The 24555-nt window shown below is 43.7% G+C and overlaps 1 protein-coding gene and 1 long non-coding RNA gene across 9 annotated transcripts in view; one reads left to right on the top strand and one right to left on the bottom strand.

The window, feature by feature from the left end:
- Positions 1 to 4165: 4165 nt before the first annotated feature.
- On the bottom strand, positions 4166 to 16433 carry LOC142073035 (uncharacterized). 2 transcript variants are annotated; one of them, XR_012669736.1, is made up of 4 exons: positions 15800 to 16433; positions 8738 to 8947; positions 6663 to 8085; positions 4166 to 5148 (listed from the first exon to the last, which is right to left on the bottom strand). It is a non-coding gene; the product is annotated as an uncharacterized LOC142073035 (long non-coding RNA). The 2 variants fall into 2 exon arrangements; XR_012669735.1 differs by lacking the exon at positions 4166 to 5148 and having other exon boundaries at positions 5177 to 8085.
- Positions 16434 to 16532: 99 nt separating this feature from the next.
- MAP7D2 (MAP7 domain containing 2) overlaps positions 16533 to 24555 on the top strand; it is a 138522-nt gene continuing 130499 nt past the window's right edge. For 6 of the 7 annotated variants that reach the window (XM_075131854.1, XM_075131850.1, XM_075131842.1 and 3 more), the window contains exon 1: positions 16533 to 16714. In XM_075131854.1, the coding sequence (XP_074987955.1) occupies positions 16663 to 16714 (52 nt within the window). In that variant the 5' untranslated portion in view covers positions 16533 to 16662. The remainder of the gene's footprint in view (positions 16715 to 24555) is intronic. The other variant, XM_048862698.2, reaches the window with a different exon arrangement.

The following is a 24555-nucleotide window of genomic DNA, read 5'->3' as shown; positions in this document are numbered from 1 at the left end:
GGAAGGGTCTGTTCTTGCTTCACTTGCTTATAGTGTCTCATTGTGGAGCTTGACTGGCTTTATGGGCAGGGTGCAGTCTCTCTCTCTGTGTCTCTCAGCCAGTCTAAACAGGGTTGCTTTAGGCCCCCCCCACACACACACACCTCTCTTGGGCAGGATTGGAAAAACTGAGGCAAGCAGTTCCCACTCCCATCTTGATGCTAGAAGGACAGCTTGCTAGATGGAAGATTGCTGTTAAGTCCTTGGAGTTCATACCACCAACCCTCTTTTTGACTGTTGAGCTCAGTCACATCTTCTCACTCCCCTCAGTGTAGATGGTGGAGGATAGTGGACTCAGCACAGATACTGCTGATGGCAGTGAGGAGTCATTGGATCCCGCTCTTTCCGACTGCCACCATCTCTACAACAAGCCTTTTAAAGGATCTCTATTGATATCCCAGGCTGATGTCTACAGGGGAATTGCAGGCCCATCTGGATCTCATTCAGTAGAAGGGGTAGAGCTGAGCTGTCCATCCTCAAACCCCTGGACACCAGTACCTGCCTTGAAAGCCCAAGGATTTAGAAGAGGCTCATGTGGGGGAGGAAGGGACAATAAATCTGACCACTTTGAGGAGAGGGAGATAGTTAACCACTTGAAATACTATTGAAGCAATCTCTGGGACTGGTTTTGCTCCCTTTAAATAAAATCAGCAACTCGTTCCCCTGCTCACTTTCAAAGTGTACAGTATGGTAGATCAGTGCAGAAGAGACCAAGCCAGAGCCATGTGGTAATTCCTGTGGCTGTGTATGCCTGTTCAATCCCGTGTGTGCTTTTAATGATCTGGAAGTCATATGGGACCTATCCCGTAATTCAGATTATCCCCTCCACCTCTTTATCACATCCATTGACATTGATCAGGGTCCCATTGTGTATCTACTGTTCTGCCAACTGAATGCAGAAGCAGGGTTTTGTTTTAAGAGAGCGCCACTATTTTTGAATTAGGCAGAGTGATCTGATGCCAACTGGGTTTAATGGAGAGATTAATTCATCTCTTAATTCAATCCAAGGAATAGATTCCAGATACAGGTACACCAGCTGCAGGAACCAATGAATCAGTGCATCTTTCCTTCTCTAGATACCAGACTTGTTTTGGTTCTAGCCATCAGTGTGTTTGACAGCTGTTTTCCTGAAATAAGAACAACATGATCACCTGATCCAAGAATGAAAATCAATTTCTCTAGTCCTGGGCAGAGCAGAGTTTCCCCTCTGTATGTGTACTGCCCATCAAGGGGGAGATAGATGCCAAGGCTTACATGTCAGAAGTTTTTCTCTCCACCCCACTCCCCCCCGCTCATCTTAGCATAGAATGTGCATCCAGAAATATTTTCATTCAGTGTAAGTCAATGCGGTGGTGATAGACATTTTTTGCATCTAGAAAGCAGTCACCTGCTTTGTGGCCTCTCCATGTACTAGATTCAGAATGTGAGGTGGTGAACAACCTCTTTCAAAGCCTGGCAATGTCTGTGCTGTATATCTTCCTACCTTTTCATAGAATCATAGAATATCAGGGTTGGAAGAGACCTCAGGAGATCATCTAATCCAACCCCCTGCTCAAAGCAGGATCAATCCCCAATTTTTGCCCCGATCCCAAATGGCCCCCTCAAGGATTGAACTAACAACCCTGGGTTTAGCAGGCCAATGCTCAAACCACTGAGCTATCCCTCCCCCCCGTTTTCTATTTCCCTAGAACCATACAACAGATAGGAAGGAGAAGCAGCAGTGATACTATTTATGCCTTTTTAGCTAAAGAAGTTGTGGCTTTCTGGCCGAACATAGCATTGAACCATCTGATGCCTCTGTCTCAGAGGATGTCTGCTACTGCAAAAACCTAATCCTCCACCTGGAATCAGGCAGGTTCAGAATGGATGCTTGGATAAAGTTCATGGACCCTAAAAGAAATCAACAAATAGAACTTAGTCTTTTGGCTGGAGCAAAGTCCATAATTTAACCAAGTGAAACGCAGCCCTGAGTTCTTGCAAGAGGGTTTTAAGCAGGTGTATAAGCATAAGCAAAAGCTCTAGTTCTTGTAGTATAATATTGTCAGTAGGTTCAAGAAAAATGTTTTGCACAAATCCCAACATTAAATGTTTTCTTAGGACAACACCCTTTTTTCCAGTCTCTCAAGGTCATAAAGCATAAGTTTGGACCCTCATTCTGCTCCTTAACAGCGCTACCTGGCCTGAGCCCCTGCAGGAGCTGCTGTTACATTTCCTGTTCCTGAAAAGGCCTCCTGCTAGCTACTATCTTCAATCAGATGACTTTTGAAGTTTGGAGCTTTCTTATGTAAGAACCAATATCGTGCTCTTAATGCAAGGATGTAGCCCTTAGAAGTGTCATTATCCGCCTTCCAAAAATAAAGAAATATTCTTGCATCTGTTAAGCATGAAAGTCCAGTCCTTAGGAGCGTTGACAATCTCAGAGTTGAGAAGTCATGAGTCCTGTTTTGAGGTCTGTTAAGCGAAGTTGCAATAGTCTTGACTCATTAAAGATCATATGGTATTCAGACAAAAAGAGACAGTTACAGAGTTTTTCTACTCTCTCTATACCAGGCACTAAAATGTCCCTTCCACTCACCAAGTCTCAGGCCTGTCCCTGCTACTGCTTTTAGGCACTGTTAACTAAGAGAAGCAAATGCTCTTAACTATATTGACATCTTTCATTACATGCTCCATCTATTAAAGAAATCAGTGTTTGTGCACACTTGTTAAAAATCTCTTACAGCCACATGGAATTCTAATGCACTTGCACTGGCCAGTAGAACCAGGACAACCTTATTAGTCATGCTTTCTAAGTGCTTTTATCTCAAAGAACGAGTTTATTTGTTAGCCCCATCTGCACCAACTTGCATTAAAACCTCATTGTGTCTCAGAACTTCATGCTGCAGTGAAGACAGAGTTAGGCAATCACAAGTTAGTCATCTCACTTTTGTCTAGCTCATTAGAGTGTGACCCCTGCTGCAGAACAGCAGTTGAGTTCTTCACACTTATTGTCATGCCACATACCCAGTCATGAGAAACTCAGAAATTTCTGGGTGCACGTTACGTTGTTCATAATATCATAACCCTGTGCTGAGGAACACTTTTTCTGCCTGCTGGGGATTGTGGGCAGAAACTATAAACCTGAGAAATTCATGTTGTGGCAGGACACATGCAGGTGTGTTGTAAAGTATGAATCTTGCGTGCCCTCAGAACAGAACCAACAGCTGCTGCTGGTGGCCATCTTACTTATAGTATGCTTCAGCCACTGAGATGGTGGCACGTGTTCAGAGGTGGCTTTTTACCCCAAGAAGACAGTGGTGGTTTGCAGTTAGAAGCAAGAGAAAAGGTCAGTGCCTCACAGAGATGGAGGTATGGACCCAGTTGATGCTGTCTTTCATGGCAGACTCTTCCCTATTCAGACTGCCACTTCTGGACCAGTACCACAAGTGTAGAGTGGTGGGGCTATATCATAATGGAAATGTGGGGTGACCAGCAGTTGGCCCAAAACTTTTTTATGATGAAAGTAATGTTCGTGGAGTAGTGTGAGAAGCTCACTCCTTGAGTGCCACCATAACTTCCAGTTGAAAGGGAGTAACTGTCCAAAAATATGTTGCTATCACCTTGTGAAAACTGGCAACCCTAGATTGTTACACATCTGTGATAATCTGTTCAGGGTTGGCAAATCCGAAGTTATCACAGTGGTCACGGAGATTTGTAAGGCAATTATTGCTTTACTGCAATCCAGAGAGATTGAATTAGGAAGTATCTCCAAAATAATTGTGGAGTTTAATTGAAGTGAGTACATTATCTGGAAAGGATATTACTATACCATTTTGCAACCCTAGTGGTTCACCATGGTAGATTTGTGGACACCGACATTTGATGAATGCATGATGCCAGGGTATTTCAGAGGTCTGAGCTATTTCAGCAGGCAAGTTTTATTCCATCCTCATGACAGGCATCAAGGGGTTGTCCATGCCAGCTGTGATTTTTAGACAATCCAGCCTACCCTCTGTTGCCATAGGTGGTGATGACTTCTCCTGATTTCTACCAGCCTGCCAGAAGACAATATAACTACACACTGAGCAAGAGCAGGATGGTGGTGCTGCTTAAGACTTGTTTGGACAGTAGCATGTATCATGCCATGTGATTATGATGTGCTTTACCATATACATGAGGATAAGGAGGAATATTTTGGGAGAATGGGATGCTTACAGACATCCACCTTGTGCTGATGGAGGGTCCATTACAGCAAAGGTGATACGGGGTGCTTTGTATGTCCGTGGAGCTAACGGGGATTAATGCCACACCTTGCACCAGAGGGTGAAATTAAATGTAGTCTTGTATGAAATAAATGTAGTGGACTTGTCATTTCTGGTTGTGTACTGTTAGCCATTGTATTTCCAGACCTCAGTATATGACCAGATAAAGCTTTATAGAAGGTAAACATATTTGGGCAGCTCAACTGCCATGGTGTGCAAAACAGAACCAGACAAATCGAAACCAGCAACAATTGCCTGCAAAGATATCACAGTACAAAACATTCTAAACATCAAAGAGCAAAATAAACTGAAATGTTGATAGGCAGCGTAATATGTCATTGGGATATCTGTCCCTTTTCCCATATTGGAATAGGAGTGCAGTGCAGCAGATACTGCTGATGAAGCATGTTCCCATAGCTTATTGACTGATTTCCTCCCTACCCCCACCCCACCCCTCCAGCTAGAGTTGTCCATAGGACTGGGCATAGGTGGTCTGGGGGTTTATGCAGCAGAACTTGAGGCCAACTGACTCGTGATCCCAAAACATCTCTGAGATGTCCCTCTGAAATGTCATGTCTCACTCCCTCATCTCCCAGTCATAACAAAGATACTCCACCATCATATCCCTTTCATCTTTGGATTGCTTCTTCAATGCCAGGTCCTCCCTTTGCATTACAGCTTGCTCTAGGTCCACTTGCCAGTTCCTGAGCTTCATTTCATAGTGCTAGTCTGACAGAGCAGTCATTCTGCATCTCCAACAGCAGGTCATCCCTGGGCCTCTGTCACTTGGCCCTCAGATTCTGCAGACAGGCTCACAGCTTTTGGCATCCTCCCTTCCCTCCTACATTTGAGAGTGACTCAGAGGTTCCTGATAAAGAAAAAAGTCTGTGAGTGTCCTTGAGACCTACTATGATTTTATACTCTTTATATGTAGCTGGAAATAACAAAAAAATGCAACTTTTGATCTCCAATGCCATTCCTTTTGCTGCCTCATGTGCCTGTTTAAAGCATGTTCTCAGGAAAAGAATAGTGTGCTTCCATAAATTTCCACTTTAATAGGGAGATGTTTTAAAGGTGAGGCAGCCAGTCTTAGTGAAACAACAGCATTGGCGATTATTTCAAACTTATTGCAGGCTGATGTGGTCATGTTGGAAATTCCAGCCTGGAGGAGAGAGCAGTTATTTCAGGCCTCAGAGCAGAGACCTGGTTATTCAAGGGAAATATTTCTGCACTTTTATACCAGATGAACTGAAAAATAATGATTGAAGGGGTTTGTGAATTACAGAGAAGGCAGAGGGAAGCTTACCTTGTCCAGAAATCTAGTAGCCCACTTGGAATTTCTACTGTGTGAATACTTTACTATTTCTTACAAATGGACCAAAATAAGATCTGCAATTAACTGGCTGCTACACCCGTGAGAGGATAATACCACATGGTGTCTTTAAGGACTGCTCAAGCAAGCTATATTTTTTCAGGGCTATGGCTGCAATGCTTTTAGTCTTTTGAACACTTGCACTTTTAGTCTTTTGAACACTTCTATTGATAAATTGGTAATGCTATAAGGCACTGTAAACTGCTCCTTTACAAAATTTTTTTTTTCTTTCTAGCTTATTGAACAGTGTGGACTGTTAGGAGAAAAGAGGAGAGATAGTGGGAGATGGAGGGATGCAGGTAACAATACTGGATCCATCTGCAATTAATGCAAGATTGGGATTAAAGGCTAAAACCCACTCAGATATTTCTGTTGTTGTTATAAAGGATATTATGAAATATCTGTGTCCCTGTCTTACCCAGCTGTGTTCTCTTCTGGTTTGTTAGCTAAGTTAATTGACATGGTAATTAAAATGCTCAAAGCCACCGGAGCTTTGTCTACACTAGGTTCTCCCACTGCTGTTAACAGTGAATGAGCTGATTTGATGGAAGCATAGACAGATTATTATTAATTAAATTCTTTGTAGAGTGGGTGAGGTCACCCCAATCCCCCTCTTTTCCTTCTTACTCCCTGTGGCCAGTCAGAGCTCCCTGTGTGGTTTTTCTTGCATTCTTTTCAGAATACTTAGCTCTCTACCTTCCTTGAAGACAGTAAGCTGTTGTTTAGTACGCAATAGATAGGGTTTATTTTCTTTTGTTTTCTTTCAGATTTTAGTTCAGTGTTAGGCACTAGTGACATGCAGCGCTTTGCCAGACTTCAAGCACTGCCTATTGCCTGGGGTATCTATCCCAAAATAGTGACCCCGACTCCGACCCCCCCCCACACACACACACCACACACACACTGTCTTTTGTTCCTCAGCAAGGGGCACATCAAGGAGAAATGCAGCATCTACCATTCTGTCCAGAAAAGAACGCAGATTACCAGAGAGCTTCGTCTCAAAGTAGTACCTCATGGAGCAGGCAATGAGGCCCACCTCAGACCCAGGACCTTATGGCAAGTGCCCTGTCTCCTATGCTCAGTACGTAATAGTGGCTCCTGTTGTGTCTGACAGACCCCCAGATTCAGACTGTTCTCCACAGAGAAAGAGGGGTCAATCTTCCTCTCTGGGACCTCCTAGAAAAAGGACCTACAAAACAGACCACAGCCATTCAAGGCTGAAGAAGGACTCTTCTTCTTCAAGAAGGGATGTGAAACAGCATCAGGACTCTTCAGGTACTCATGGTAGAGCTGGGTCATCAACCCATATTACCCCTGTACTGTGATGAAAAATACCAATAGTGTACTGTCAACTCCAGTACTGTCTGCAGGATGGCCATTGAGTCTGGCACCAGTGGACACTATCTCTGCACCAGCTTTATCAGTACTGACGATCCTGCAAGTTTTTGAGGTAGCAAAGGATTTGCTGTGCCTTTCAGTCCTCTCCTGTGGTGCAGGACTCCATTTTGCTGATGATGCCTCCCACTGGTCCAGGCCTGTTGCAGTCCTGGGCTTCTGCTCAGGGACTGTTAGTGGTAACAATGCCCAGAACCAACTAAGAAATTTGGCAGCGATTTGGCCCCAGTACCACCCTCAGCACCAGTGCACACCATGCCAACTTCAGCTGAGTCCCCAGCCTCGGTACCAGTTGTATTACTTCTTTTGCCCCCTGCAGCTTTTGTATTATGACGTTCATTGGAAGGCATCCTGTCTATGGGCTGTTCTTCAGCACCGACTGAGGGTTTTCCCAACATGGATGTATGACGACTGACCATCAATGTCTCTGTAGTACCAACAACTTTGTACTGACCTCAGTGTCTGTTCAATGGGCTATGGATAAGTTCGGTCACTCAATGGCTCCATCAGCCTTGGCACCTCTGATGCCCACTGACAGTTTGGATGATTTTTTTGCAATCTGGTTCAGAGTTCTCCAGTACTTCACTGTCCCCTCTTAAGCACAGATGGTCTAGCAACTCCTCTAGGCCACCTCCAGAGGGAGAGCACTGGTACCAAGACTGCCAACCAGATGGTAGAGACAGATCATTGTGTCCTGATACTTACCGGCTGCCCAGGCCTTATGCTCTTCCCCAGTGGCCTTTTTGGAATCCCTGGGCTGTTTCTCAATTTCCCCCAGGCACCACTCACAGACTCAGTTGAATGGAAGGTCATCAGACTGTCCAGCAAAACAGCTTTTAGAGCCTCTTACATTGGAAACACATGGAGATACTGTTCCTCTTGAGCAGCCAATGCTTCAAAAGGGCCAGTTGTGGGAGGAGCCAGTTCCCCATCAGGAGGATCCTATGGCGCCAGTTCATCTGTCCTCTCCCTTGCTTGACAACTCACTGATACCAGAGTCGTCTTCTCCAGTCCTAGAGAACTTTGTCTTCTCAAGACCTGCTGAGGAGAATGGTGGTGGTGTTAGGCATACAAGTTGAGCTTGCTAGAGAGAATACTGACAAACATTTGGACAGTCTGTAGGCAGTTACCCCGGGAGGGTGGTCCTCTCAATTAATTATGATCTTCCAGAGCTGTCAGAGGCACTTTTTCAGTGCTACTTTAAGGCACATGCTAGCCTCCTTAGCTCCTCCAGCTAAGTGCACAGACAAATGTTATATGCCAAAGCAGAGAGTTTAGTGCTTTTCATAGAATGATAGCATCATAGAACTGGAAGGGAACTCGAGAAGTCATCTAGTCCAGTCCCCTGCACTCATGTCAGGACTAAGTATTATCTAGACCATCCCTGACGGTGTTTGTCTAACCTGCTCTTAAAAATCTCCAATGACAGAGATTCCACAACCTCTCTAGGCAATTTATTCCAGTGCTTAACCACCCTCACCGTTAGGAAGTTTTTCCTAATGTCCAACCTAAATTGCAGCAAGGGCGGTTTAAGTCCATTGCTTCTTGTCCTATTTTATTCCCATCCTGCCCCTAACTCCCTGGTGGTTACTGTTGCTAAGGAAAAGTCACATCAAGGGAGATTTAAATCAGCCCCCAAAGAAAAAGAGCCCAAGAGATTTGATCTGTTTGGGAGAAAGATTCATTTCACCTTCTCTTTCCAGATGCATATAGCTAACCAGCAGGCCCTGTTAGCCAAATATGATTTTGTAAACTGGGATGCAGTGTCCAAATTTACTGAAACCTCCAGAAGATGCAGGGGATGAGTTCAAGACTTTCCTGATGGAAGGTTGCATTGTAGCCAAGACATTCCTCCAGTCTGCGCTTGACATGGTGGACACTTCTTCTCGGGAGATGGTTTCTGCAATAACAATGAGCACCTCCTGGTTACAGAACTCAGGGCTGGCCTTACCATGAGGCGAACTGAGGCGGCCGCCTCAGATGCCAGATTGTGCGGGGGCACCACTAGGACGCAGAGTGTAGAAAATTGTGTCTGCGGCTGGTGCATATGTGATGCACAGAGATGGTGGAGTGCTGTGCTGGAGGAAGGAGGGCACAAGAGACATAACAGGCAGAAAAGGTGAGAGGGAATAATAGAAAGTAGCAGGAGCTGCAGGGAGAGAGAGGAGGAGCCTCTTATGTACCTCTCTAGCACCCCCAGGAGCCTGGACTGATTAACACCAGCTTCTCAGGAAGCTTCCTGTTTCCTGCTGCTTCCCTGAACCCACTTGAGCAGAACAGGCAGTCAACTGAAGTAGTAGGAGCCAGTTAGGCCTTTAAGACGCTGATATCTTCCCTCTTTTACCCAGAGGCCTGCCTGACCTCAAGGGCTCCCCTTCCACTCCTCATAACCCCAACAAGGCTGGGCCAAGGATCAGCCCCCCTCCTGCGGTCGGGGTTACGATAAGTCTGGCCTGCAAGGCCTCTTGGCTGGGGGTGTCTCCCTGCACTGGGCCAGTTGCCCAGTGTCCCCCCTTGCAGTCCCCAACTGCTCACACACCTGGCTCCGAACTGCTCCAGCTCCACTCTGCCTCAACACTGATGCTGCTCTGCCTCCAGCCCCTGGGCTGCTTCTCTGGCCTCTCTGGCTCTGGTTGCTGTAGTTCTCCTCCCAGCACAGATCTGATCTCTGGGCTGTTTCTGTGGCTCTGCTCCCAGCACTGACCTGCTCCCTGGACTGCTTCTCTGGCCAGCACAGCTCTGCACCTCAGCTCAGGCTCCTGCTCTCTCCTTAGCTCAGCCCCACTCTGTTCCAGGCAATTCCAGCTCCCAGGGAGGATGGCCTCCTGATCCCTGATTGGCCTGCCTGCCCTGTCAATCAGGCTGACCTGGAGCATTGACCTCTCCCCATTGCTCCAGGGACTGTCAGTCTCAGGGTCCTGATTTCCCATCGACCCTTCCCCTTTCTTTTGGTACTAGCTAGCCAACCAAAACACCCCCACTGAGTTTTAGTAAGGGGCCAACAGTCCCCTTACATATGTTTTAAACCTGCTGCCCATTAATTTAATTGGGTGACCCCACTGCTTGTGTTATATGATGGGGTAAATAACACTTCCTTAATCACTTTCTCCATACATTTCATGATTTTATAGACCTCTAATGTAACCCTCCTTAGTAGTCTCTTGTCTAACCTCTAACTCAGTCTTTTTAATCTCTCCTCCATATGTAGGAGAGAGATTTTTTTAATCTCTCCTCTCAGTCCATAACCCTAATCATTTTTGTTGCCCTTCTATGTACCTCTTTCAATGGTAATATCTTTTTTGAGATGGTACAACCAAGACTGCATGCAGTTTTCAAGGTGAGGGGTGTTCCATGGATTTCTATAGTGCATTATGATATTTTCTGTCTTATTATCTATCCCTTTCCTAATGGTTCCTAATAGTTGTTAGATTTTTGTCTGCTACTGCACATTAAGATGTTTTCAGAGAACTATCCACAATGACTCCAAGATCTTTCCTCAGTGGTAACAGCTAGTTTAAAACAGCTAATTTTGTATGTATGGTTGGGATTATGTTTTCCAATGTGCATTACCTTGCATTTATCAACATTAAATTTCATCTGCCAGTTTGTTGCCCAGTCATCCAATTTAGTGAGATCCCTTTAACTCTTCACAGTCAGCTTTAGACTTGACTATTGAATAATTTTGTATAATCTGTAAACTTTGACACCTCACTGTTGACCTCCTTTTCCACATCATCTATGAATGTTGAACACCACAGGACCCTACTATTTACCTCTCTCCATTATGAAAACTGACCATTTATTTCTACCTTTTGTTTCCTAGCTTTTAAACAGTTAACAATGTAGAAAAGGCAGAAATGTTCAAAAGATATATCTGGTCTGTATTTGGAACACAGGAGGCTGTATCCATCCTATATGAAGTTGTGGATGGAGCAGAAAGGTTAACATCTGTAACAAAGGAGGATGCAAGCCAGCATCTGTTAAAATTAAATATTTCCCCCCCCCCAAAAAAAAAAAAAAAAAAAGGGCTGTGTAACTTGTACCCAAGAGGGTAGAGCTGAAGAATTGTTATCCACTAATGTTAATTTTTAACAAATCTTAGAAAACTGTGGAAATTCCCTGGGCTCCCAGCAGCCACTGACCTACTCTGCCCTGCACATGGGTAGCACATGAATGCCCCTTTCAGGGAAGCTAGCCCCTCCCCACCCCTACCCCACATCCTCTCACCTGCCAGAGCCCTGAGTCCCCCCCACCCACCCACTCACCATGGCCAGAGGAGCTCCAGCCAAACCGTACCAACCCCTGGGCTGCCGGACAGCCCTGAGCATCAGCCCAAGTGCCCACCAGCCCAGCCCCCAAACCACTAGCCAGCCACCCCTGAGCCACCCCCTGGCCCTAGGTACCCCAGGCTGCCCTTGGCCACTGACTGGCCAAAGCAGCCAGCCAGCTGAGCCACAGCTCCAGGCTGCCAGCCTGAGCTGAGCCCCCTCCGGATTCAGGGAAGAGGGGGAGCTAGGGTAGGGCCACAGTCTGGCTTAGGGAAGATTTAGTCTCCCCTAACCTATGATACCCATTGCCCATGGCACTGCAGCTCCTTTTTATTTGAGCCTACCGGGCCCAGATTGGTTACTCCCTGCAACTCCTCCCTGATTGGCTGTGCTTCATGCAGCCTCTCTGGGACATTCAGAGGACTAACCTCCATTGCTCCTTCCAGGCAGGGCATAATTAAGCCCTTCTGTGCCTGTGTGGGGCAGCCACCCCATCACACGGCCAAAAGTCATTGGGCTCAATATACGGCTATCTAGATGAAATGTAATGGCCTGTGTTACACATGCAGTCAGACTAGATGATCTAATGGTCCCTTCCAGCCCTGAACTCTATGAAATCTATTAAACATATTGTTTGGTGAAAGGGTACTCTTTTGTCTCTCTGGCATTCCCAATGCACAAGTGCAGTTACCCAGAAACACTACAAACAACTCAATTTCCTTAAGGCAAGTATCAATGATTTCAGCAGTTGGTGATGAGAAACCCAAAAAAATATTTCTGTGACTTGAGGGCAAACATTCCAAGCTTCCTAGGGAGGGTTTTTCTTTTTTATCTCTCCCAGCAAATGCTGAGGCTGTGTCACAGCCTGTTAAAGCATGAAAAACTAGGAGCGCTTTTGCCATTTCTTTGCCTAGCCTTGGAGTACAGAATCTTCAGTTTAATCCCAGAATCAAAAGTAATCCAAAACTCATTAAAATTCAATTTATTCACAACAATCACTGAAGCAGGGCCTTGATCCTGCAATGTGAGCCACAAAGGTATATCCTGTTATGCCTAAGATTGTTTATAATTGGAGTTATTTATTATGAGGGTTTGGGAGGGGTACATATACAGTAGAAAATAAGAAGGGGGAATAGGAGATGGAAGAGAAAGAAAGGTGATGTGTGGGGCAGAATTTATGAATACATTAAAAAAAAAGCTATGCACCACTTGTTAAAATATTAGTATGTGATAATGTAATTAAAGACTATCATAATACATACAAACAATGAGGCAAATTAAGGTTGCACAGACAAACTTAATTCTGGCATTTCCTTACTTTTGAGTGCTTCTCTTTGCAGCCTTACTATTCTTGTAATTTAGGGAGTTTTGTTTGTTTTTAAAACCTTAGGAAATTACATTAAAAAACAAATATTGGAAATATAAAAATTTCGTCCCATGGAACCATGTTGTGGCTCAACTTGGTTAGCACCAGGATTGGGATCTTTAGATCCAGAGCACAGCCTTCTACTGCCTTGAGCTACCAGCGTAACTGGCAGCATTAGAGATCTGTTCTCTTCTGTATTACCTGCCACTAGAGGAGGGGAGGGAGGATGAGATGCATACTTTGCCAGTGGGTTTCACAGCTATTTGCTAGACTGAAAAGGAATATTGAGACTAGGGAATGATGGTATCAAGTCCAGGTTCTGTAGGAGAGCATTTTCTAGTGGTTACAGACCTTTCTGCTCTGACCTGACCCCTTCAGTTCTCCCCTCTTCTCAGCTCCTGTCCTCGTCATTCCACTGTTGATATTCTTCCCCAGTTCCTGCCTGTCCCGTCCCTCAGCTCTTGCCCAGTCCCTCCCTCCCCCATTCCTATCTTCCCTCTGGCTCCTGCCTATGTTTTTCCGCACTCCTATCCTCCCTCTTCTCTGGCTCCTGCCCCTCCCCCCCCCCCCCCCCGTTCCTGTTCCCGTTCCCCTCCTCTGAGCTCCTGCTTCTAACACCCTACACCACCAGGCTTCTATCCCGTGAGCTCCTGGCCCTGTTCCTTTTGCCCCCTATTTCCCCCTTCCCCACATTCCTTACACCTCAGCATTTGTTAGTCTCTACGGTGCCACAAGTACTCCTTTTCTTCTCTCAGTATTTGAGTCATCTGTTTCTTCCTTCTGCACATTCCCTGGGCATCAGCAAGGAGAGCACTGAGAGCATATGAGTGGTCTTGCTCTCAGTTCCAGCAGTACAGTGGCCCCTGGCAGCAGCAAGGGGAACATTGCAGGGGAAGTCCTGCTCAGCCCCTGCAGTGCTAGTCTAGGGCATGTTCGGTGAATCTATAGCTCATCCAGTGGGCAGGAAGGAGCCATGTGAGGGAATGAAGTATACCCAGTGCAGACAGAATCTTTGGTGTATTTAGCTACCAAACCACTGAGTTTGTGTGAACCATGATTTTTTTCCCCCAGAAAGTTATAAGTTGGCAATAGAGCTCGTCAGTGAAATGGTTGTAAGAATTTTTTTAACATAGGCAAAAATGCGTTTTCCCCTAAGCTCATTCTGAGATCAGGATGAACCATTTTAGATGAAACATTTCAGAATAATTCAGCCTGAGGGAGATGCCCAGCATGGAAATTTTCAGCCCAAATGCTTTAACTTTGGCGCAGTTATCAACAACTGAACACAGCATTCTTATAAGGGCAACTTTAACTTATGAGCATTACTTCATGCGCCATCTATAATTATTTGATAGGAAATCATAGTTCTGTCTAGTAAAATTATTTTAATGGTACATGTAAATCAAAACCCAGTTGAATGTACTGACTTGAAAGAAATAGTTCACAAGAAAGTTCCAACAAAACAATTCACATGTAGCAAGAAACTTCTAATTTATTTGAAGTAGCATTAATACTAAAATACTGACAAAATTATGTTGCATATTGCCTTGTATTTTCATGGGGACAACTATATACTGGAAGTATAACTGCTGAGTACAAGTATAGTAGGACAGAGCAGCTGTAGGACTAAATTATCTGTTAAAACTTCATTGCTTCTATGCAAAGAAAGATTTGCTCAATCCATCTGAACAGTGCACGCCTTCCTATCACACAAATGGAGATATATTGTACTCCGTTAGTATTAAAGCCGTCAGAGCTTTCGCAGGAATTAGCGAAAACAGAGATATCAGAAGCAAAGCAGATGTACCAGCTGAACTGTATAGCTTTCAGTCCTGTCCCTTGATCACAAACATACAGATACCAATGAGAAAATAGAAGCAGATTTCAGAAATCCAGAAAGCAATTTCCATAATTCTTTTTGGAGCCTGTCATTAGATGTATGAAGAAAACAATCATACTGTCCCAGCAGAGTAAACATATTTGAGTAACCTTCCTCTCAACCCAAACAATGGAAAGAATCAGGTATTTAGAATATTGAGAAACATAACTATAGGATGACATATTGTATCTTTTTCAAGCTGTATTCCACACCAAAAAGCAAGCAGTATGTCTAGCAGTTTAGTAAGGAGCCAATAATAAGAATTTGCCATTGGTTTATCTAAGGCACTGTGTGACCTCCAACCAGTCACTTAACCTTCTTTTGTTTCAATCTGCTCAGCTGGAAAAATGAGTTAAACCAGGACCTTCCTGAAAGCCAGATGCTACAGATAGTTTAGCTTCCCTCCCTGGATAAACTAATTACAAGAGCCTAATTATCAATGTATGAAGTAATGTTGCTCCACAAAACACACCTTTGCATGCAAAGCTATGACGCAGTGTGTCTCTTTATAATATAAAAAAAATCAACAGGTTTTAAATCTTGACATCTCACACGTAGTGTTGTCTTTCCTTTTTAAATGCCCATGAGATTTTTTTTCATATTCCTGCGTGTTTTAAAAGCTCTGCCGGTATTAGAATTCCTTTATTGTGGAACTGCAATGGGCCTAAACTTTGAAACAAAAATTATATACAGACAGTAACAAAGAATCAGTGAAAAGGGGAAGAAGATAGAAATGTTTTAATGCTACTTAAAACACTTTGGGGATTCTCGTTTTCTGATCCTTTAAAAATGCTTTTATGCGATATTTGTTTTATGTATTGATTTTGTGTATAATTAGGGAGCAAAATTTGCACACTAGCAGATCCACGCACATGGATCCAAATTCCAGATGCCACCTTTTCCAAGGAGCGTGTGTGCAGCAGTCAGAATGCACCTGAAATTTCGCAAAAAGAAAAGGAGTACTTGTGGCACCTTAGAGACTAACCAATTTATTTTAACATAAGCTTTCCTGAGCTACAGCTCACTTCATTGGATGCATACTGTGGAAAGTGAAGTGAGCTGTAGCTCAGGAAAGCTCATGCTCAAATAAATTGGTTAGTCTCTAAGGTGCCACAAGTACTCCTTTTCTTTTTGCGAATACAGACAAACACGGCTGTTACTCTGAAACCTGTCACCTGAAATTTGACCATCATGATCTACCTCTCACTGATTGTCCATGGCACTTAAGTAATCACGCACCTGGATCCAGGTGTTTTCTCCTCACTTGTCCCTAAACGTAGCAGGATCCAGGTGTTTTGTAAGGGGGAATCGTCCTCCGCACCCCCGCAAGGATTATGCCTGAGGCTGGATCTGTCCTGGTGAAGCAAGTTTTCCTGCTGCTCGGTTCAAGAATATCCATGGAGATAAACTTTGTACTAGAATCAGTCAAGTCAGGGCAAGATCCGTTCAAACCAATTTCCCGGCCCAACCTGGGAATCAGAAATATTTCAGAACAATGGAGAGGCCACGTGTGTGAAGGCGGAGGTGACGGCGGGAAGGGGTGTATCAAAAGAGACACGACTCCAGAAGCCCGTCTCTTGGCTACCCCATCTTCTAGGGGCCAGGCGGTCTGTCAGGCGTTATTAGCCTGCATCGCGAAGCCATCAGAGCTCTGAGGCCAGGGAAACGCACCAGCCCCCCGCTTTGCAATTGCCTTTCACCTCCGCCCCCCCTAGAGCTGCCCGGGGAGGTGGCAGCTGGAGCTCGGCTGCCTGCGGAGGAGGCAGCGGCCGGGTCCCGCTTAGCGCCCATCCGCCAGTTGCGTTGCGGGGCCACGGGCCGCTCCCCAGCGCGGGTGCCCGGCGCGGGCCGGCAGCGCGCAGCAAGCGCCGGGAAGGAGGGAAACACCTGGAGGCGCCGGAGCCTCCGCCCCACCCACTGCGCGCAGCGGGCACCGGAGCAGCCGCCGCCTCCCGCCCTGCTGGCAGCCCGCGCCTCCGCCTCCCGGCAGCGCGGCGTCAGGTGCGGCGGAGCGGGCAGCGCGCCTGTGCGGCGGCCACCCGGAGCGCAGCGGGGCCGCAGCCGGGAGCAGGAGCCGCGCTCGCCGCCGGCCGAGTGAGAAGATGGCGGAGCCGGGGGCTGCGCGTACCTCCCCCCCGCAGCCGCGGGCGCCAGGTGAGCGACAGGCCGGGGCAGCGGGGCTGGCGGCTGCGGGCGTGGGGGGACGCCCCTTCCCGCGGGGGCAGGGAGCGACCCCTCCAGCGGTGTCCGGAGCCGCTAGCTCTCCCAGCCTCCAGCTGGAGCAGCCCCGGGGCTTGGGGGGCTAGCGGAGCCTCCTTCGCTAGCATTAAAATAACAAAGACGGGGGCAGGTGCCCCAGTAATTCCCGGGGGCAGGGTCGCAAATAACCAGCGGGTGCGGAGGAGGGGAGCGCAAGGCCTTCGCAAGGGACTCCTGCTCCTGTGCTCGGGGGAGGCGCACGCTGGTGGGCAGTAGTCGCTCGTGGAGGGGCAGGGCGCGTAGTGCTCATCCGGGGGGGGTGATGGCTGCATGCGGGGAGACTTCCGCAGCCAGGCACCAGTCAGAGAATTTGGAGAGTTTCCTCTATCCTAGGAATGCGCGGCCGGCTGTAAATAATGCCAGAGAAGGATTAGAAGGACCTGTGAATCCCTGCATCTGTGGGAGAGAGTATCCGTAATAGCTACAGGAGAAAGCTGTTAATGCTGAATGGTTTGCTCTTCCCTGGGGATGTCAAACATGATTTGGTTCAGCAGTATCAGAAAGGGAGTATGTGTTATCTGAGAGTAAACCTGCACAGAGCTCTGCTACTGTTAGACTGGTATAGTTCCGATTCACGCCCCTTGGCTTGCTTATTTTCATTTTAAAACTGTTTTCTTTGTGGTATAGTAAATATTTGCCACGAGGAAGTTTTTAGGTGTCTTTAAACCTGTTGGGCTGGTCTTGCATGACAGATGCACGTTAATTTCTTAACCACTAAATGTGTTGCCAGCGATGGAATGAGCTTTATTTTAGCCTAAAGTAAGGATCAAGGGCAGAACATCTAAACACAATTTCCTACGGTGTCTGGGCCTGTCTATACTGGTAGGCCAAACCATGGAATAAACTGGTTAAGCTGGTATTGAGCTTGAACAATCAGTTTAGTTCTCAGTCCTATATAGGCACAGATTCTAAAGGGCTCTCCTTTCCTAACCACATTGTAAGCTTCTTGGGGCAAGGACTTTTTTTGCTATATGTTTGTACAGTACCCAACACAATGGAGCTCTGATTCTAATTGGAATCTCTCAGTGCTACCAAAATATAAATAATATTTACATGAGAACATATTCAAATGAAGTGAGCTGTAGCTCACAAAAGCTTATGCTCACATAAATTTGTTAGTCTCTGTGGTGCCACGAGTACTCCTTTTCTTTTTGCGGATACAGACTAACACGGCTGCTACTCTGAAACCAGTATTTACTTTGTAAAGTCAAGCATTTGAACATTAGGAAATACTAGAACTAAGGTTGCCTGTGAAACCTTATTCTTTCCCCTGCTTGTATGTGTGGGTGCATTATGATAGACACCTTAATGACCTGATTGCATACTATTTTTTCCACTGCTTCAGTCAGTGCACAGGAGGGATAGTGCTCAGGGAGCTATTCAGTATATTATTATCTCCATTATCCATAACGTGACCCTTTCGCGTCTTACAAAACCATGTACTGAATACAGAATTATTAATTTACTCATGGTGCTCATAAGCTGTAGTACCTGAGTGCCTCGCAAATGCTAATAAGTTTATTTTCACAATTTCTTGGAGAGATAAGAGTATTGTTAACCCTATTTTACAGGTGGGGAAACTGAGACAAAGACAGTGAGCAGCCACAGCTCAGTTGCTCTTCAGAGTGTTTAGCATTTCTGATCATCCAGCCCTTGGTATCTCAAGTTGGGCCCCTAGAAAATGAGAGCGAAACTAAGTGACCATGTATCAAAATTCCACTTCAAGTAACTTGCCTAGCATCACGTAGGAAGTTTCTGGTAGAGGGAGGGGCGGAAGTGAGGTCTGTGTAACAGTCACCTGTCTTAACCACAAGACCATCTTTTATCTTTTTGCATTCCCTATTTTATTCTCTATGCACCTTCCAACTGCTAGAAAAATGAGGGAGGGTCCTATAGATAAATCTCATTGACTATACAACTTCTCAGTACCATCCATTCTCTGTCCTGTCCTGTGGAAATAGTCATATGTTATCATGTGATCAGTCTGTGTCACAATGAATCTGCACAAGAATGAAGCTTGCATGGGCAATTGTAATTGCTGATCATGCATCATCAGGATTTGAATCCTGAATTTTAAGTACTTCAACACAGAGTGCTATTCCTTCAACTACAGGACTAAATGTATTAGTTGGTAGCAGAAGACTGTTACCCTGTTTGAACCTTCCACTAAAAGAAGTTGCATAATACACTGAAAAATAGTGGGTTACATATGCATGAGTAGCCCCATTCTACAGACAGAATAGAAAATAAAGGTATGCAGTGTGGCTAATTGGATGAGATTTGGGTCTGCTGTAGTGGAGAGCTGGGATATATTGCTAGTCCCAGTTTAATAATTGTGAAGGGTACACAATTACTAAAGCACTCAGCAACAGAGTTTAGAACTCATGCTTTTCTGGTACACATTATTATTATTATTTGAATTTATCTTCTCCTGGGGTTCTCATCCCAACATGGGAGGTATGTGGGTGTGGAAGAATAATATCTGCCCTCTGTGATACCCCTAGAGGTGGGCAATAGGCCACTGGGGCCATTTGTTGGGCCCAGGTGATAGTTGCAACCCAGGTGATAGTTGCAACTCAGCCTGGATCTTCCCATCCCTTCCTCTGGTACTATAGCTGCTCTGGCAGCAACTTGGCAGAGTTTCTGTTCGCAGAGATTTCCAGTGCAATGTATGCTGCTATGGTAATAGCTGTGCGGTCCCAGCCTTAGAATGTTCATGGTGTTTTTGCATGCTGCCAAAATCACGCAGTAACAACACAAGCCATGGTAGGGAAATAGCTGTTTTCAACAGTTCATATTCATCTAAATCTGAGCAGAATTTCATGGTGCTAGTAAACTGCACTTTCCTCTTGCCAAAACCCTGCTACAAATAATAAAGGTGATAGAGCTCAAGAAAGATGACAATCTTTTATAATGGAAGGTGTTAGGTAGACTAAATATTGGGGTCACTGCCAGTTCTCCATCTAATAATAATAATTAATAATGAGGAATAAATACCAAATGTCAAGCTTCTGAGTTCCAGATCTCTCATCTTCCATTTCACTGCTCTGTGAAGTGTGCTTAGATCTGTCCTGGAAACCTAAGAAGAGCTCAGTATTTCTGGTTATTTTTCAGGGAAGTGTTTTTTTCTTTTCTCACATAAAAGCTTGGTCAAAATTAAGAGGATTTAAGAAAAAGGTACATATGGTGCCTAGTTAGGTAGAAAATATAAACAGAGTGAAAATATAAGGAGCAAATTCTTACATATTCCTTCAGATTTTTTTTCCTGCTGTGATGACAGCATTCACTCAGCTGATTTCTATAACATTTTTCAGTGTATAGCACAGTATGCTAATGTTTTATAATTTTTTATGTGAGAAATTAATATTGTTTTCCCAAGGTGTTAATTTGAGGGCCTGCTTTTATATGGTATAACTATTTCATAACCATCAATTTTATTTCAGAATAGTGTAATGCATTCTGTAGTTACATAAGTAATGGCTCAGAGGCATTACCAGTTAAAATTATTTTTGTATTTTGTAGAATGAAGTGAGGAACAGTATCTTTCCTCTTTGAACTGCAAAAATGCGGGGGAGGGGGAGAAGAGTTGTTGCTTGAATGTCATAAGCTATTAAAAATGTAGCAGCGAAAAATCTGAACTTTAGGGTGTTAGAAAGCAGTCTTGATACCATACATAATATACATATTTCAGTCTGCATTATTGGGTTTTCATACACATATGTGCAAAATACATGAGTTAACTAAGGGTTAACTTAGATATTTGATATTCTTTTTTTCATGTTGACTGAAGGGGTTTACATGTATGTCATGTAAATAAAACTATGTATACTGCCCTTTGAAATTTTAAGATTTTTATAGTAAGCACTTTTTATTATGTATTAAAACAATTATAATTTTGTTAGCAATTTTTTTAACTTTAGGTTTATTTATAGCTTAACATAGTAAAAGAAGTTTTGAATATCTTGTTCATACTCTTCAGTCAGGTACTAACACCACATATCCAGTGCACTGAAAAGTGCGAATGTGTGTTTGGTGGCCAGATTATTCTTTTTGACTGTTCGTGTAAAAAGGTGTGTCTTTTTTCCCTTATTCTGACATGTGAATTCCTCCATTGTCAATATATTCCATGGTTGGCAGTTCTAGGTGGTTCTTTTGCTGTCCTCCACTATGGTTATATTGGCAGTCTCAGCGGCCATTAGCCAGTATTTTAATAGATTAGCCATCTTTAAATAAGTGCCTTTTTATTTTGATGAATATAGTAGTATTGTAACTAAGCCTGGCTCCCCTCAAATCGTTGGATCTCCCCATGTACAAGCTGGCTTCCATTAACTTCATTGCAGCACTGGCTGTGAAGGAAAATCACAATCTTTCTGCTAGGACAAGACGCTCAAACTGCTCTAAATTTAGGCGCATTCTCTGTAAGATTCTCAATAGCGGTTATTCTCAATTTGAATATCCATATGCAATTTCTGTGCTTAAATAAAGTAAAAAATTGCCGTGTATAAAAGTTGTAACTAAATGCATCTATTCAGGCACTACTAAAAAAAAGAGTAGGCAGACAAACACTATGTTGTGAAGTGTGAAAATATTACCTACGTCCTGATATAACCATCTCTTGATCCACTCTGCCTTTTCCACATTCCATCTCTGACTGGTTTCAGAGTAGCAGCAGTGTTAGTCTGTATTCGCAAAAAGAAAAGGAGTACTTGTGGCACCTTAGAGACTAACAAATTTATTCCACTGAATGCATCCAATGAAGTGACCTGTAGCTCACGAAAGCTTATGCTCAAATAAATTTGTTAGTCTCTAAGGTGCCACAAGTACTCCTTTTCTTTTTGCATATCTAACTGGCTGTCACAATTTTTTCCAGCCTATCAAATTAGAATTTGAGCGAATCTGTGGAATTCGTTGTTTGATCCAGGTTCTCCTTGATACAATTTCCTTTCACTTGATGTGAACAACATATTTTACCTAGCTCAGTACAGTATGTTACTGTGATTTGAGTAGTACACATTAATACAGTGTGTTCCTTTGTTACACACCCAAGTTTAACTTTCATACAGCATGTTTCTCTCATACTGGCCTAGGCAAACTTCTAGTTTATTGTTTAATTGTTTACAGGAATACTAGTATACATTAACAAAAGTTACACTAAAAAAACCCAATGTTCCTCTAGTACTATTGTGAACTTGATCTAGTTATTATTTAACCCCTCTTATTTATTACCATTTACATTCTTTTGTATGAATTTGCCATAAGTGACCTGCTTTTGAATGATAGATGACTTGATATTTACCGACTGTGTATTTTCTATAATTGTGTCAGTGAGGATTTTACCCGTCTATGTACAGTATGTGTGTATATATATGTGTATATTTATATATATTGCCCACAGTCAGTTTCTCTGTTTTTTCCATGCTCCAACTTCATAAAAACTATATGATTTTAAATTTTGAGCTGTTATAGTATACTGGATAGTCTGCCACATTGCTTGTGTCCAATACCTGTCTTAGGGTCATTTAATGGGCGACTCACTAATTTAGTGACTTGTAATCTTAGGTGGAAAAACATTTATTTTACAGCAGAATAATATACTGTACTGAGGTTTTAGAGATACCTGTCATTGTAATTGATCTCCCTAACTGTGACTGATGCTTGTGTGTGCGCGTCTGCACACCTGATGGGAGCTGATGTCAGTTTGGTCTTCCTGCTGGGAAGTGGCTTAAGACAGGAAATGCATTTCACTGTTAGAATGAAATAGGCAGAGACTTTCAAGGTTCTTATTGTTCTGTTACTTAAAATCTTATGTCCGACAGTCACTGCCTCTCTCATTCAGATAATGAATTTCATTTTCTTTGCCTTGACTTCTGCCAATGGGCTGTCAAGGTAGCAATGTTCTCTGCTTGACAATCTTTTCAAATGAATATTGTAAAGATCTTAGTGATGTATTTTATGTGTAATTAGATAGTGATTAAAATCTTTCATATTAAATGGCAGTTTTGCTTAAAAATTGTTCTCTATTTGGTGTTCATAGAGTATTTTTTGTTAAAGTAATAAAATAGGATGTTCAGATCTTCGATTGTTCCATCTTAGTTTTTTTTCTCTTCGTTCCCTCCCATTATTCATTATTTGAATTATTATTTAAATGATTCATGTAATTATACTTTCATTCAACTCTTTTAAAATTTTTCTTGGCTCGTCTGAATTCTTGTCAAATGTGAGAGCAAATAGACCACATCAAATTGCTATATCTCAACTCTTGCTTACTGTGTGCCTAATTAGCATGTGTTTCTGTGAGTCTTAGCGCAACAATTCTCTTTGCCCAATTTAATGTCTAAAAAGTATGTTATCATCATATATATCTGTTCTTTGTTCAACTTGCTATTGTAATCGTCACTTCACAATAGTAACAACCAAACCTCTGCTTTCTCTAGAATTTCTATAGACCAGTGGTGTGCAAACTGGGGGGCACCCCCCAAAGGGGGGTGCAAGAGGTTCTCTGGGGTGGTGCGAAGAAACTTCTGCCTTTTGCCCTTTTAAAAAACAAACATACAAATATCAATGTTGCCAACCTTACTTCTGTGCTGCTGCTGGCAGCGGTGCTGCCTCCAGAGCTGGGCAGCCAGAGAGCAGTGGCTGCTGGCTGGGGCGTTCGTGTTGTTCGTGGCACAGGACGACTATTTTTTTTTAATCCCACACCAGTCCCGCCCTGCAGTTCCCACTCCCACCTGCTCCTGCATTGTCTGTTGAATTTTTATTCCACTCCCACTGTTATGGCAGCAGGCTCTCTTTGTTTCTATCGTGCTTCATAACTCTAGTTTCTGACAAGGGATCCCAAATTGGTAGTGACTAGAAAAGATGTTCATTTTTAAAGGCTCTCATTTTCCAATAAGCAGTGTTTGGGGGAAGTGAGTAATATTTTAGGTAGCTTCTCTGCATATGACGGTAAATGAACCTTTCAGTGTTTTAAGTCGCTCCATGGCTTCTCAGTATGCAGAATAACTTCGGTGCAAGTTATTTTCCTTGGTCTATCTTTCTCTGACTGCTGTTTCTTTTGGATTGGTTTTGGTAATACTCTTAACCTTTCTGTTGTAATACCAATCTAAACAGGGAAAACTCTCACATATGTCTGATAAATTAAAACCCTTGTTACAAACTTCATTTCTTAATGTTTCTTTAATATTAAATTATTTTCCATACTCCATGGAGTCAGCTTTATTGCCTTCCATTGTCAGAATTTAGGCATTCCAGTCTTTTGTAGGATTTAATTTCCCTGAAGATTTCTTTATCCCATAATGAGCTGAAATAGATTTTTATCATGTATTCAGTTCCTGGATTTTCTGGTATGACAAAAATCTGAAGATGTCTTTCTCTCCCTGTTCCAGAAATATTTTAATTTCTCCATTCATTTGCTCTCTCTGTTGTCAAACCCAACCCATTTAATGAAAGTTCATTTTTATAGTTTATGTCTAATGTCAAATCACTCCTGTCTGTTTGTGTTAGAAGGGGACTGGTCCACCCCACAACTGCATTGCATATGTTTCGGTTAGCTGTTGTCAAGTTGGCTTGTCCACCTGCAGTGTCTTTCTAAGTGGGTTCTTCGCTTCAGTGATGTCGGTCTTTACATTCACTTTTGTGCCTCTGCTGCATTTCTCATGTCCAGTGACAGAAAGGTGATGGGGCACATAGAGCATTCTTTAATCTTGCAGAGCTATTGGTTTAAGCAGCCATGTGAG

The sequence above is a fragment of the Caretta caretta genome, chromosome 1, assembly GCF_965140235.1.
Source record: "Caretta caretta isolate rCarCar2 chromosome 1, rCarCar1.hap1, whole genome shotgun sequence".
Classification (NCBI taxonomy): Eukaryota; Metazoa; Chordata; order Testudines; family Cheloniidae; genus Caretta; species Caretta caretta.
The sequence above is the reverse complement of the archived record's forward strand: the minus strand, read 5'-3'. Positions and strand labels throughout refer to the sequence as shown.